The 16,331-nt window shown below is 34.5% G+C and overlaps 2 protein-coding genes across 2 annotated transcripts; both read left to right on the forward strand.

The window, feature by feature from the left end:
- Positions 1 to 4,733: 4,733 nt before the first annotated feature.
- On the forward strand, positions 4,734 to 6,470 carry LOC130647136 (alpha-1A adrenergic receptor-like). Its single transcript, XM_057452886.1, has one exon. The coding sequence runs from the start codon at positions 4,847 to 4,849 to the stop codon at positions 5,852 to 5,854; it is 1,008 nt and encodes a 335-aa protein (XP_057308869.1). The 5' UTR covers positions 4,734 to 4,846; the 3' UTR covers positions 5,855 to 6,470.
- Positions 6,471 to 10,550: 4,080 nt separating this feature from the next.
- LOC130647263 (uncharacterized) lies at positions 10,551 to 14,765 on the forward strand. The gene is made up of 3 exons (XM_057453053.1): positions 10,551 to 10,713; positions 12,266 to 13,263; positions 13,503 to 14,765. The coding sequence occupies exons 2-3, from the start codon at positions 12,283 to 12,285 to the stop codon at positions 14,166 to 14,168; spliced, it is 1,647 nt and encodes a 548-aa protein (XP_057309036.1). The 5' UTR covers positions 10,551 to 10,713; positions 12,266 to 12,282; the 3' UTR covers positions 14,169 to 14,765.
- The last annotated feature ends 1,566 nt before the right edge of the window (positions 14,766 to 16,331 follow it).

Raw genomic sequence — 16,331 nt, forward strand, 5'->3', positions numbered from 1 at the left:
GCATGGCATCTGTGGTATGAAATTTTATTCTACATCTGATATAAGAATTTAAGGGAAACAGAATTCCACTAAGTTTATTCGTTTGATTCTTGCATAAACCTTATACGACTTCTTTGACCATATTATTTTTATTTCTACAGATTGTTTACAAACTGTTATCCCCCAAGACTGTGGAGCATTGTTTGATGACAACAGGTGTTTTATTGGTTGCCGACCATATGTTCCTTTTATAGTTGGTTGCAATCCTTACGAATGCCCATCTGTCAATTGCACAGGTAGATCACCCCCGTATGACTTTGTCAACCATCATTTTGTGAAGATTTTACTTATTTGACTTTTTTTTACCTAAAACTAATATACTACATCTAATACGTTTTATCAGTTCTGCTTTGCAATAAAATTGCTCAATTAGATCTTTTTTTCAAAAAGAAAGAATCAATTTAAATTGGAAAAAAATCTTGTTATCTCCTTCTTACATTTAATTTGATCAAATGTGTACATGTCTACACCAAAACTTGAATTGACCCAAAAAAATATATTGCATGGCATATAATTTATTGCATTCCAATCTAGATGAACGTATGCAGTTGTTAAACACTTGTTAAGCTACTGTCTTTTATAGGAGGCATAGTAAAAGATGAAGACGGGTGCTGTGATGTTTGTGCTCAAATTATTGGAGAAGAATGTGGAATGGGATTCAATGCATGTGATGGAGGATTGAAATGCAAGAAGCACGCAAATGGAACTCACATGCGGTGTGTTGAAGATGTAAAAAGACTTGATGAGATATGTGGTGGGGTTAATGGAGAACATGGGCAGTGTGGGGAAGGAATGAAATGCCACTTTAATAAAAATGAAACAAAGGGGACATGTAGTAAGTTTTATATGTAGTAACGTTTATTCTTATGTACTGTAAATAATCACTTTAATGATTTAGGGAAAAAAAGGTTTTCGGGAGATGAGGGCTTTGGAGAGATTCGGGCTTTGTTAAGATGATGGTTTTGGGAAAGTGGGGGCTTTGGGGAAATAACGAGGGTTTCTTGAATTGGCAGAATAAAATTATTTATAATATTGGATACAAATTCAAAAGAAAATAGGAAAAAAAATTTATGTAAAACATTTTGTGAATTTAATAGATTATTGAACGAAATGATTGTAGTGGGTTATTGGTCAGTGGAAACATGTACGAGACAACCATGTTTTCTTTTTCTCTAACAAAAATATGGTGACTTTATGAGACTTTATTGGAATGTGGAGCCTTGTTTGTTAAAAATTGTTCCAATGATGAGGATCATTGAAAGGGCGGGGCCTTAATCGAATCTTAACGGTACAGAATGATTGGTGGTTGTGCTTTCTTTGTTTCCTTCTAAAAGTTCAATTATCTATATTTTAGGGTGTTCAAATATTCTTGTTCCGCAAGACTGCGTTCGTGAAAATTATGAGAACGGTTGTTTCAAGAAGTGTTTATTTATATCACCATTTTAATTGTATGTAAATTTATGTATCGTAATTTTATGTTAATTTATGTATCTTAATTTTATGTTAATTTATGTATAGTTCTTTACAAAAAATTATTTACAAAATAAATAAAAAGTTCTGAACGATTACCGTCTTCAAGTATTACATCTTCGACTCAGTAAAACGCGATGTCTTATGCTACCTCGAATACCTTCAAAATAGCATTTGCAATTTTATTGTTTTCTTCTTCCTTTTAACTCTAGATTGTCTATTCTAGTTTTAAAAATACCTACCCTACAGAAAAACCTCAAGTAAAGGGCACTTTTTCCTAAATTTAGCAGCAGACCAGTATACTATATAACTTGGATATTGTAATTTCCACGGATATACTCTGCTTACGTTTTCAGGAGGGAGCCACAAAGCCGTTTTATAAGTATTTAAAGCTTGAGATCAATAATTTTCAGAATTTTGCAACCGATAAAGATGTTCTATATGAATAAAATAACAGTACAAACACTTAAACTGTGAATTTGTTTAAAACATTTGCTGTAATGTTGACAATTAAACTACGCCTATGCGTAGTTTAATTGTCTGGCTGTTACTTTTAAACCTTATTTTTGTATATCTCTTATTGCCTTCGACTGATAAAATATCCAGAGCTTTCAAAACACACCTGTAGTCTACCTACTTAGCCACTAAACTTGCGTTTTATACGTACGTGATATAATTTGGTGTTATCCAGCTTCTGATATAGTTAACTAGAATCTTGATCTGAAAGTTACAAGGTGCGTGCATTCTTTGAAAAAACATTTGGTTTAAAGGGGCGGCGGAACGGCTGTTGATTTTCGACTTTAGTGACTTACACGAAAGTCGAGCTGATGGCTATTTTTCCGGCATGTATGTAATTTACAGACTCGAACATATAGATATATCTAGTATTTTTATCTTCTCCAGCCTTGGTCAAGTTTTCATCCAGAATGAGTTTTGCTGAAATATTTCTTTGTTAGATACTTTTCGAAAAAAAATATTGAGCCATCGAGCAAAGTGCGCTGGTCTGTTCATTGCGCAAAACGCGTTTGCCGGTTTTTTAATAGGTGCACGGGATATACGGAATGTGAGCATTTTAACCGGTTCGCAGCGTCTTTAGGTTCCCGCGCGTTTGAAAAGTCATGAAAATTGTCAATCTCAATATAACAACCTCCTTAAGGTTGTTTTTCATTAAGGTGTTTTTAGCCGCAGCTTCCATTATGTAGAATTTATTGTGCCCGTTGATTTTATTTGTGAGTTAAAGCGATTTAACTTTTAGAAGTTTGGAGAGTGGCAAACTTTTCAACAACGAATGGAAATTCCAAAAATATCATCTTTATAGTAATGAAAGTTGACTATATTGAGATATTGAGCTCCGCCATTTTTCAAGCGCTGGGACATGTGAAAATGAGCGCAGGTCTGTCAGAAAGGAAGACAATCAAAATAAGGAAAGAAGCTCAGGTATCCAATATTAGAAAATTTCTTGCCTAACCTTGAATTATCTATCTATAATAAAACATATTTTAATTGAATGCTGAGTCAACTTTGATGCTTTGTTTACATTTACGTAGACCAGCTGCAACTCTTTGCTTTATTTTTGTCACAAATTTTATTCCTATTCACCTATATACTTGAGGATAGATATAAAGAATGATTTTGTATTAGCTATACTTTCTAGGTTTCAGAATTTGAGCAATTTAAATGAGGCTGATAAGGCTTTTGTAACAAAACTTCTAAATCTTGACCAAATATGAACAAACAAGTAAGGTTTTTGAACAAATAATTCTTCTAAGGCCAATAAATGTCCTACTTTTATTTTTGGCCAGTGATTGATTATGCTCCACCAGTATATTTTTACATATCATGGCCAAGTACAAATAACATTTTTGGAATTAACACCCTGCACGTATATAATAAACCAGCTTTAACTTAACCCATTGTTTATATCGTTTAATGATATCAAAGATTGTCCCTTTTACAAAATATAATTAAGAACAACATGACAAATGTTTACATTTTAGAACTGGTAGAAATAGAGTTTTTATTCTCGGGTCTTGGTTATGACCATTTTAAAAGATAAAACAAAAACGTTCGGAGAAAATGAATTAATTTTATAAGAGCTTGACTGTAATATTCAGCTGTAGTGAACCATTTTCACTGCAGTTGATTTGTGTAGTCATTTCATCATAAAACATTAAATGTTTTGTTACTAATAGGGGCAGTTTACTTAGAGTATAAATTTGAAAAATGCATGATTCCATAAATTTTGATGCTGAATTTAAATATTGCATCTCATTATCTTTGGAATTTCAAAAATGCCCATTATATCTGGGCATTTTTGTGTCACATGACCAGCCTATTCCAGGGTCATTGTTGGGCACTCCGTAATAACGGGTCAGGGGCCACAAGACCCTGGGGACGAGGTTGCCAATCATTCTCAAGCTGGTTAAGTATAAATGCATTGTAACAAGTGTATATTATGTAGCTCTGCAAACCTTTTAAGACATCACAAATATCTAGTGTTGAAGCCATTTAAGTACTAGCAGTGAGGTTTAAAAAATTTTTTTGCATCGTTTAAAACACGTTTTTGCGCAGTACTACTACAATTATCCAGAAATATGGGACACGTTTATAACATGGCTGGCAGAAGTAAGACATGAATAACGGTAGCTAATGTTTGTGTTAAAAAAAGGGAAAATGTTTTCTTATTGTTCTATCTTTTACAACTTTTTTTCGCATTAACTAGATATATATATATATATATACAGTACATGTATGTACTTCATTGTTTGTTTTAGATCATTCTTTAACTAATATAATATTACTATATTAACGAGAAATATTCGCAAGTACAAATGGATTCGGTAAAAAAGATTTATTCGGTGCAAAAGCGTAGTCAACAACTTTTTGTTAGCGATAAGACATCTTAATAACACGCCAATCTGCGATGTCCTTTGTTTTTAAAAATACAAAAAATAAAAAACTTCAACGGAAGATTTTAAAACAGCTGGAAATTTTACAGGGAAGTTGTGATTATCGAAGGCATTGAAATCATTTATTTACTTATTTGATTTTTGTAGTGTGTATCTTTTTATCAATACTATTAACCAGCCGTGCACGTTCTTCAAAGAAATTTTTTTTTTCGTTTTTATACTTAAAGTGAATACGTGTTGTGTGCTTCTTTTCTTTTATTTAATTTACAACAAAGCAAATAGTGTTAATACTATAATGTAAAATTAAAAATAATTTTTTTTCGAAAAAAACAAAAAACAACAAACTAAAATCAATTGTGGAACAAAAAATCTAAAAAGGATACAAGCATTCGGATACCATTTTAAATGTCATATCAGAGTTATTTGTTATGGCAACGAATTTAATAACAAAAGCGTCGCGAAACATAACTAATTATGATAAGACGAATATAAATACATCGACTTCTGTGATTTTTAAAGTAGAAGGCTGTCTTGTCGTTACTGTTAATATGACACTTATATTCATGATTTTACATGTTAAAAAGTTACGGAAGAAATTTAATAATATATTTTTAGTAAATCTTTTATTATGTCATGCAGTTGTTGGCGTTATAGCTATCTGTTTGTTTGAAGATGATCTGGTCAAAACTGTTCTAAACGTGCAGCATTTGTCAGCAGTGGTGACAATGCTAAGCTGTTTGAGTAACGTACCAGTAACTGCCGATCGATTTGTAGCAACTAATTGGCCTTACTTTTATCCAAAACTCACTAGAAGAAAATCCATCTTTTTTTGCGTGTTAACTTGGATTTTAACAGTAATTCTGACAGCTATTACCCTCCAGAAAGGCCTTCAAAAAAAGGTTTTGGACATAGTAACCGTTAGCTTTATTGCTGTTATGGTAATTATCCTGATTCTTGCAAATGCATTCATATACAACGTTGTCCATAAGCAGATTGTGGAAATAAAGAAAACTTGCGTTAAGAATAATACATACATGAGAGAGGATAGCAAAGGTGTTATAGACACACAACATGGATTGGATAGTAATGATGAGCACAATAGAAAAGATTACCAGCAAAACTCCAACACAGCACGCTTACAGGCTAAGCAAGTACGAGCCGCACAAATCTGCGCCGGCGTTGTCACCTCCTATTGCATTCTGTGGTTACCTCTTATGATACACGACTTCCTGAAAATGTTTCGAATCGGTTCCAGTTTTGTTTATCCTGGTAGCATCTATCCCACAATAGCATTGTTTCTGTCTCTTTCAAATTCCTTAGTCGATCCTATTATTTACATTTTGTTGAATAGAGAATTAAAAACAGAATGGAAAAAACGATTTGTGAATTGGAAAAGGAGAAGATTGTCATCAAGGACTTACAATTCAAAACAATAGTACTCCAGTTGTAGAAAAAATCGCAAAATTCTATGCTTGCGTCCAAAAAGTCCAGAAAAAAACCTTAGCACAAAAGAACATTAAAATTAAATATCATTGCTATTATCGTATGTACATCAAATTTGAACTATACTTCGATAGATTTTAAATGCCGAATTGCAGGTGCAACAATGCGGTATCACCAGTGAATATATTATTTGACTGCATAGTTGTATGAAAGAAAACAAAAAATCTTATGTATATGAATAAATGTTTACCATTTGGTATTGGAAGTGACATCTATCAGAGAGAGTAGAAAATTCAAACCTGGGCAGGATTTGAACCAACAACTATTGAGTTAGCTTCCCACTGCTCTGCTAACTGAGCTTTGTTAGTGAAATAGCTTTGCAATTGTTTTTTTTACTACATAATTGAGACCCGTTGCTGGTTAAAGCCCACTAAGACAAGCCTATACTTCCACCAATCAAGGCCACCTACCAATTCGTGTGTTTCTTACTTACTTGAGCCCATATTTACCTATCTAAAATAGTGCATTAATTCAAGTTTTGAAATTCACTAACGAATATGTACCAAGGGACGCACTTTAACGTAAATTATGTCGTACGAAATAAAAACACTAACTGGCTCTTTCCTTCGCCTTTTCCCCTTTACATACTTTTATGTAGCCTGTCTATGCTTTAGAAATAAGGATACGGTCATCTTATATAAACTACAATCCTTGAGACACTGCATAATTTCAATTAGTCACATACTTTCACTCCCGCACCACAAGACAATGTGGCACTCAGGTTTATTTCAGGACAGAAGTTTAATGCTATGACTGTCCAATATTGTGTAGGAGGGTGGGGGAATAAAAAGAATCGTAGTTCTGTATCATCTTTTCCGCCACTTTTCCTCTGTTTTTGGATTTGTCACGACTACTTTTAGCAAAGATTGTAGGCTAGGTGACTAAGCCTTGCTGCTCAACTTGATATGGAGCTAAGTACAGGTAGACTTTACGCCGTACATCATTCAAAAAAACAACTCACTTGCAACAAGTGGTCCAAAGAAATACAAGATATAGGCGACTATCGTTACCCCGTACTAGCTCTCACATTTTCTTACTTTGCAGAATAAGGTCTCGTGAAAGATTCAAGATTGAAATGTTTTGTCAAAAAAAACAACTTACTGCAACATCAGCCGAAATAAAAACACAGGCTACAATCTGTTATTACGTTGTCATAGCGAAAACTACCTTACATAAGTTCTAGAAGAGTTTACAAACTATATCGCAAATCCATGTGTGGAGCGCTAACAGGGGTGAATCCTTATGGGTAATGTCGTGATCAAAACATGAAATTGCAATTTGGTTTGATACCCCTTTCCGGTAAAACAGTCACCCAGTTATTGTTTTTTTGTAGAATATATTAATCTTAAATAAAAAAGTGAATTGTATAAAAACAGCCTACAACCTGTCGTTGCAATATTAATTAGGAGAAAAAAGCTTCTAAGATATTTTTGCAAGCGCGTGCGCACAAAGATTTTGTCAAAGTGCGCACGCGCTAACAAAAAATTGTCGTGCTGTAGCTTTAAAAATCAAATGGAACATTTTGTTTATTGTACAAATAAAATCTGTGTTGCTAGGTGATAAGGCGTTTAATTTTTCTGCATCTTCGGCTGAAGTTAAACACTGGTTACAACCTGTGCTATCTTGTGATCTAGTGTTAAATGCCCGGTAGAATGTCTAAGAGCAGGTAAAACCGCGCTGTAGATTCTGGTGAAGCGCTTAGTACAAGTAAACTTGACCACCCACATCTGTTGTGACGTTATTTAAAAAAGCAAAGTTCCCGGCAGGCACTCGGGTAAAAACATCGGATGCAACCCCATGCTAGCAAAACAATAAGAGGATATTTCCAATTTTGCGGAATAAGTTCTTCCAGTTGAACAGTAAACTTCTGTCTAAATGAAAAACAGGATTTCAACCTGTCTTTACCCCGAGTAGGTAAAAAATGTCATCCAGGATTTTTATTTTACCAGATAAGTTGTCGTGGAAGATATGAACTTCATTGTAAGAAACTATTGAACAAAGACCCCCCCCCCCCCCCCCCCCCCTTAAAAGTAATGAAGGAGACATCGTAATTTAGATAGCGTCATCCTGTACAAAATGACGTCATAATGGATTTCCGAATTTGAAAACCGGCTAAAACGGTGAAACGCAAACTTTGAAATAAAAAAAACTTTATATGTATAAAATTAGTTTATAGAAGCATGAACGAAAAAAATTCTTCGGCTATTTCAAACCACCTGTTACTAAAAATAATGAAACTTTACCAAATTTCAACCATTGAAACGGTATGTTTCAGCACTTATTACAAAAAATGACAGATGGAGGGACTAACAAATCTCCTGCCGAATAGGGTTAACATTTCTACATGGATAAAAAATGCAATAAAAGGTTCATCTTAAAATGGGGAAAATCAACTATTTCTGTGATTACAAAGTACTTATCTATAAATAAAAAGTATTTAAAAGAAAATAAGGTCAAAATGAGACCTCCAAACTTTCAACACCACCACTGCCACTGCCAAAATGGTTTTTGTCATTATAACAATGGTCAATGCACGTTCCCTCATCAGTATGTCGTCAGAATGTCGAGGCCGCCTTATGACTGCATTAAGGGCAGCAACTTTCATTGGCATAGAACCGTGAAATTCCGGGCATAAACTTCCGCGAGAGATCATGTCTTCGCCAGCGAATTTTTTTTCACATTGACTTAAAAAACTTCTGACATTAAAGAATAATGTGGGAAAAGAAAATCAAATTTTAATACGTTTTTAGAGGTCACTAGTGGGAGAGGGGTAAGATATAGTATTAATAGAGGGCTTATTAGACAGGGAAAAACTTTCATGGGTCAAGAATTATCTGTAATTTCACGATTTTTCTTATTTGAAGTGTTCTAAAACAAAAAGGGTCCAATGATAGCGATAATTTACAACTTATGCTTCTTAAATAAACACCACCTTATTCTATAGTTAAGCAGACTCCATCTTGAACAACATCAAGTTGTTTAGAAATTTGATGATTTTATATTTATTTTATTTTTCTTCCCGCATTTTCCTCTATTTAATTAAGTATACACTTAAAGCTAGGCATATTTAGGTTCTTTTCTTCTGAAGTTTAGGTAGTAAAACGCAAATGGATTATTTCCAATAGATTGGTAGAAAACTCTGTGTTTTTGACCATACAAAAAACGGGATAGGTAAATACTACGACAACTGCGAGGCCGCCATCTTGATAAATAATAAATTTGCACTGAATATTTAATGAATGAAAATTTCTGTTATGTAAATACAATACTTGAACACATATATATATTGTGAAAAGCACTCGAGACAATCTTTTACTTGAATCACATGAAAGAAAGAAAATGGAAGAAGCTTAAAATTTAAAAGTTTGTTTTGAGTTATTCGATTATGTTTTTGTTTTTTTCCTTTTAGTGCGCATAGTTGGTTTCGCTCATTCTCGTGCCCAGAGCTCTTTGAGATCAAAACCTCAAAAGTAGTGGAAAGTCTCGAAATTTTAATCTCAAAGAGCTCTGGGCACGAGAATGAGTTCCGCTATGATTTTTTGTTTATGTTATAATGTTATCCTGAGTATGTAAATTTTACGTTAATCTAATAGTAAAAAGATTTGCACTTGATGAAAGTCGTTTCCAGGGCTTTTTGTTTCTTAGTGGCGCTCCAGCTATCTATAGAATGCTGGCCCTAGTAACGAGAATGAAGACGTCGAGTTATGATCTTCGCAGAAACACAACAGTCACCGTTACGACTTTATTAGAAACACGTGTTGTATAACAAAGCGATACACATATACACTATATGTTTAGATCCGGCTAATGCCAGTCATTAAAAGCAATCTCGCCCCAGTCTCTTTTTATTGGCACAGTCAAAATATTTATAGAGATCATACAAGAAAGCTTTCCTTGTCTTCTTTTTTGGCTTCATGTAAGAGAAACACCAGAAAACCACAAAATCAAATAAACGTTTAGAAACAGGAAAAAAAAATGATTATTTTTGTTACAGCACTGAAAGTGAAAGAAGATTTTATATGTAGGAATGTTGGCTGATAAAAATCAATACTGGGTTATTGATGTCACACACTGAGTAAGATTTTCATTTATAAAGACTAACAAAAAATTTTTACACCAAATTTTATTTAGTCTTGAAAAACGTAAGTGTGAAAACAGAACTTGTCATTGTGAATGAATTATTTTTTGTAAGTTTTGTGTATATACTTTGTCCATATAATTTATCGCCGTTATAATTCTTTATCGTGATTGTCATTTTTATGAGGCATTCCTTCAGGGCGAATTTAAGTTTTGCACAACACGTCACGTGATTAACATAACTTTCGTCCCCAGTGTTTCGAATTTGCTTCTGACAAAAAATTAAAAAAATGATAGGCAAGAGGTTTATATATATCAAGTATAAATATCAAAACATATTATCAGCATGATGAAGCAAAAATTATTTTCAGACATTTGAATCAAAAAAACAGTTCTCTAAAGAGTGGTAATAGAAGTTTTAATTATTGAATTAGATTTTACTAACTACATAATTTATTACGATCCCAAAATCTATTCATATTGCAATGAATGAACGTCCATGACGTCATAACATGCACGAAATGTTGGTCGCGTGTACGCTCTAAAATTTGATATGACGTTGTTGTTGTAGATTTAATAGATCATTTTTCGTGCGAAGTAATGTTTTGATTTTGAACACGTATACTTATTTCTGTAGGTAAAAATAAAAAGAAATGGCTCACAGAAGTCACATAAATCCATTTATAAAATGAATCATTGGCATAGAATTGAGAGAGTAAGTTGAATATAAACTTCAATGCATTTGTACTTCCAAAAAATCCGTTTGAATTGCGATATTAACCATTTTACTCTTTTATGGTCCTGCATTTCTTGCCTAAAAGAGTATGTTCAATAATAAAACAGGATAAAAAAAGAATGCGTGATTATGTGAGTTCGTAAAAATGGTATTGTGTTATCCACATACACGATTTTTTAGAGGCAACACGAAAATTAGGCTCGAAGTAGCTTATGTTTCACACTTTTTCAACTCATCTGTTGCTGATTTGTTGACTATCCAATTGAGAAGAGTTCAATTGCGCTTACATTCAATAACGGTCTATAGTCTCAGTAACTCAGTCTATAAACTCAGTAACTCTGTATATACTCTCAGTAACTCAGTCTATAGTCTTAGTAACTCAGTCTATAGTCTCAGTAACTCAGTCTATATTCTCAGTAACTCAGTCTATAGTCTTAGTAAATCAGTCCATAGTCTCAGTAACTCTGTGTATAGTCTCAGTAACTCAGTCTATAGTCTCAGTAACTCAGTCTATAGTCTCAGTAACTCAGTCTATATTCTCAGTAACTCAGTCTATATTCTCAGAAACTCAGTCTATAGTCTCAGTAACTCTGTATATAGTGTCAGTAACTCAGTCTATATTCTCAGTAACTCAGTCTATAGTCTCAGTAACTCAGTCTATAGTCTCAGTAACTCAGTCTATAGTCTCAGTAACTCATTCTATATTCTCAGTAACTCAGTCTATAGTCTCAGTAACTATGTATATAGTCTCAGTTACACTGTGTGCTTTTCACTTTATTTATTTACTCACTTCAGGCTCGCTGTTGCACAAGTTACTTTGTTTTTTAAAAGATTTAAGCCTCATGTTGACTATAAAATGTTGCTTATTCAAATAAAGCATGTGTTAAATGAGCCAATTAATACTTCCCTTTCAAGGGTCAATTTTTAATATGTTAGCCACACTTTTAGAATATTATTGTTCTGCAATTGTTTTCTGTAATTATTTAATGACTACGTAAGAAAAAGTTTAGTTTCTGTCAGTTCATTATTACTTTGAGATCATGGAGATATAAGCTTACCCTTACACACAACCTCGTCTCCAGGGCTGTTTCCCGAGGTTAGTTAATCCTGAGCAGTATGGATTTCTGCAAATAGCGTACAGATAGAGTAAATACTTATATGTTTTTTACTATATCTTTTGTTGTTGTTGTTTCTGTTGTTTAGTCTAACATTAAAAAGTTATTTACTAACCATATCAATGAAACAATTCCCACTCTTACTCAAGCATATTTCTTTTTCCCGCCATCTTTAAACGTAACAACCTTTTGTTTCAGTCACGACCCTTGTGTCATAACGTAATTTCACTCTTACGAAGCAATACTTTAATGACTATTCAAGATCGAAAATGATTCTTTACCATGGCAACAATATGTAAATTATGTTATGTGCTAATAACTGAAATTCTCATAATGACTTAGCATAAAATATGATAGCTACTTATATAAAGCCCTGCCGCTTTGTGTAGTTCATTCAGTTCGCAATAACTTTTTAGGTAAACACATAAACAAAATGAAAAGCATGGTATGGTTGGCTTTGTTGTTGACACTCTCTGCGGTGGAGTTTCTACATGCACAGTTAACTTGGGAAAAACTTCCAGTAACTGGGGCTGCTCCTCCTGCGAGAAAAGATCATGCGATGGGTTACGACGGCATGCGAAACAGAATTCTAATATTCGGTGGTAGAGCGTCAAACGAAGTCGACGTTTTTAACGACACTTGGGCGTATGACGTCACCAATAAAAATTGGACGAAAATAGATACGACGACGGCAGCGCCTGAAAAACGTTTTAGCACAGTGTACGGTGTCAGCAATGGCTACTTTTATGTAAGCACTGGCCAAGAAGCAGAAAACCTTTACGATGATATCTGGCGTTTTGATCTGTCCACCAACACATGGAAAAAACTCAATCCATCTGGAAAGAAACCAGGTCAAATTTACGGAGCCGGGGGTGGTTTCTACACAAACACAAGCACAAAGTTTTATCTGACTCACGGGTTTTCGGCATCTGTTCGTTATGCCAATACTCTGGTTTACGATACGGAATTAAACCACTGGACTGAGATATTTCCAGATAAGAGCTCTTACTCGTATGGCCATCCTAACTCGAGGTGTCTTCATTCTGGCACTATGGTAGCCGAAGACTTACTTCTTATGTATGGAGGTTGCTTGAGCGGTGGGATGACAGGAGGAGCTTGTCCAGCTTTTGACTCATGGATGTTTTCAACCAGCAAACAATCGTGGACTCACCTACACGACTGTGCATCTCCTCGTACGTATTCTAGCCTTGCTCTGCTTCCAATGGTTGGCGAGCAAAGGCGAGTTGTTTTGTACGGAGGAGGCGAGAAAAATAATCAAGTTTTAGTCGTTGATAAAGCTGAGAAGGATCAAGTTGCCATCTTTAATGTAAACAAAGAAGAATGGGAATTAAAAAGAGCAAGTGGAACAGCTCCAGAAAAGCGAGTTGGTGCCTCGATGGTTCAACATCCAGAGGTAAATCTACGTTTTAAAATTTTACTATGATGTTTAAAACCTAGTTCTCAATCTCGTCCCAGGCTGTTTTACGCTTGTAGTATGTTAACCGAACGGCTAGCATTGAACTATATTATAAGCTAATATTGGATTGGAAAAGCTCTTGGTACGAAGTTGTTTACTTTTTTACAAATAAGTTTTCGTGGTGGTACTGCTGTAACAATTCGCATTAATTTACTAACGTAACCATTGTGTTTCAGGGCGTACTCATGTCTGGTGGAATAGCTGGTGACGAAACTGACATCTGGATATTAAGAGGTAATTCGACCTCAAGTGACCAAGCACCAAAGCATTCCCAAACTTGCAAGAAACCGTTCGCAGGCATTTTTAACCTAGTCATGTTGCATGGAATTTTTATGGTACTTGGATGGGGCTTGTTTTTGCAACTTGGTGCATTCATCGCTCGTTACTTCCGACACAAAAATCCACTTTGGTTCCACTTGCATCGCCTATGTCAAATCACCGGTCTCATTTTAGCCCTGGCGGGTTTAATTTGCGCCGGCGTATCTGTTCGCTTTGATCACTTTAAGTTCGCCCATGGAGGAATTGGATTATTTGTGATGCTTGTGGGTATCTTACAACCAATCAATGCAGCTATACGACCTCATGTAAAACCCAACGAAGAGAAGGAATTGAAACGCAAGGTATGGGAAGCCTTTCACATCAATTTAGGTAGAATTGCGTTAATCTTGGCCGTCGTGAATATATCTTTGGGCTTACTTCAAGGTCAAGCGCGCGAAGGACATCACATCGCGTGGCATGTTTATGTTGCCTTGTTTGTACTGGCGTATATTTTTATGGAAGCAAGGCTGATATATAAAAAAGTAAAGGTGAACGGTGAGGACTTTGAAATGCGACAGAAATAAAAGTTTATATTGTGAGTTTTGTAAAATATAGCTGTTTTTATCCGGGCGTCTATTTTCATGATGCCGAAGTGAGATTTGATACGAGCGTTTTTTGTTGTGTTTTTGTTGTTGTTAAAGTCTCCTTCTGGATCAACATAAGTTCCAATTGGGTTTCATTACAATACGTTTTAAGTTTGAATGAATTTTTTACTGTTAATTCTCGGAACCAACCTCGTTCCCAGGCACTTTGCTTTGTTGCTCAGGGACCACAAGACCCTGGGGACGAGGTTGTCTGGCAACATTAAATTGGTAATTAAGGGAATGATTGTTATAAAAGAAACCACTAACTAATCGCTTTCCAATGAATATTTCATCTTTTTAAAATTATGTTCTGTCCCAACCTCCCTAGGACTATTATCTAAATCGCTACCTGATATCGTAAAAAGCAAAATGATGTACTGGGAACGAGGTTGATACCGCGTCTACTGTTTTCCACATACAAACAAGGTTTTTAGTATGTTGTTTTGTATTTTTCTGTGATTTTTCGTTGTTTTAATATTGTATGTACGATTGTAAAAAAAAATTGAACATGTATAAATATATATTCTTCACAATTGAGCCTGCTCTCTTTTATTGCTGCAAGTTTCATTCTCTTTCTCTCTATCTTCCAGTAAAGATGGCTACACATCTTTTGTTTATAAGAAACACAGTGTTTCTGAATTATAAGGCTGGGATTATATGTACTCTCAACTGCTAACTCACAAAATAATAGGAAATTTGGGAGATTAATTTTTAAGGTCATAAAACAAGGACACCAGAAAATCTCCTGTAAGGTTAAAAAAAAAAACAGGCTAAACCCGAAGTATGTTTTTTATAAAAAAGACGTGTACTGCTATTCCTAACAACATCGTTGATGTATTGCGAAAAGGTGTCAACAATGCATTGCGAACACGTTGTGACTTTTTCAAAACAGCAGGAATTAAAAAAGAACGAGAAAAACTTAATACAAAAACGTGTGTGGTGCTTATACCATATTACAAGTTGTGTGTGAATTTTGCGTCATCTTAACAATGACAGAGATGATCAACAAATATGTAACTCCCGATAAATCAAACCTCCAAGGGATCGAGGAAAATCGAGTTGTTCGAGTTAGACGAAGCTTCCGTTAATTCGAATTTTATCTAAAATGAGATTATAGTTCGTGTTAAAGCGATTTTTTCAAGAGGTGGAGCAACAGTTACCAGGAAAAAGTGCAATCTTGGCGATGAAAGAGATATGCAAGTCCCTTATAAATTGAATTTACCTTGACAGCCAACGTCATTTATTTATATTATATCAGGAGTTAATAAAAACTAAAAAAAGACAATTAAAATCTGATTTAGTCTTTGATTTCCTTCTTCGAGTAAAGCTTGAGTTATCCGAAGAAATTAGACTTAGAAAAATGGGCCAAGTTAACGAATGTTCGTGTTATCCGAGGTGTTCGAGTTAACCGGAGTTTTTTATAAGTATTAAGTTCCAAGAACTCGAGAAAATACGTTATTTAAGTTACCAGGAACTAACTGTATCTTTCTGCGTGGATAAACGCATTCTGGTAAGAAATGTGTCATGTGTTTATTGTAAGAACTAACTATGCGGGGAAGGGGCGGAAGTAATACTGAGATTTGACGATTAGAATAAAAAACAATAAACACGGTGTTTTGTTTGGATTCAAGCGACCATTACTTTAATATCTATGAGATATTATTAAATTAATGTTTGTTCTCTGGCCGTTACTTCAACTTTTGACTCATGGACATTAAATATAGAGCGTTTTTAAATGCCTCTCTTTCTCAGTCCTCAGTCAGAAACAATCATTCACTCAAAAAAATTCGAAAATCTACCTGCTGTCAAAGTGAGTGTGGCCGCAGGTAAGTATGTGTTGGTGGAGAATATAACTGAAAATAGAAATTCGTAATTGATGTTGGGCGCTGCTAAGAATTATTTCATATATTGAACCAACCAACCAAATCACTATATTCCTGTCAATTACTGATGGTAAGTTACTTCACCTCTAGCTGATTCGTTAGTTCTCCAACTCGGAAAATGTCACAACCCTCAGAAATAAGTTCTTAAAACTTTTTGCTTAAAATCTTGTGGCAAGCAGTTATTTCCGCTTATTAAAACTGTGGCTGGCATATCGGAATT

The sequence above is a fragment of the Hydractinia symbiolongicarpus genome, chromosome 6 (assembly GCF_029227915.1).
Source record: "Hydractinia symbiolongicarpus strain clone_291-10 chromosome 6, HSymV2.1, whole genome shotgun sequence".
Classification (NCBI taxonomy): Eukaryota; Metazoa; Cnidaria; class Hydrozoa; order Anthoathecata; family Hydractiniidae; genus Hydractinia; species Hydractinia symbiolongicarpus.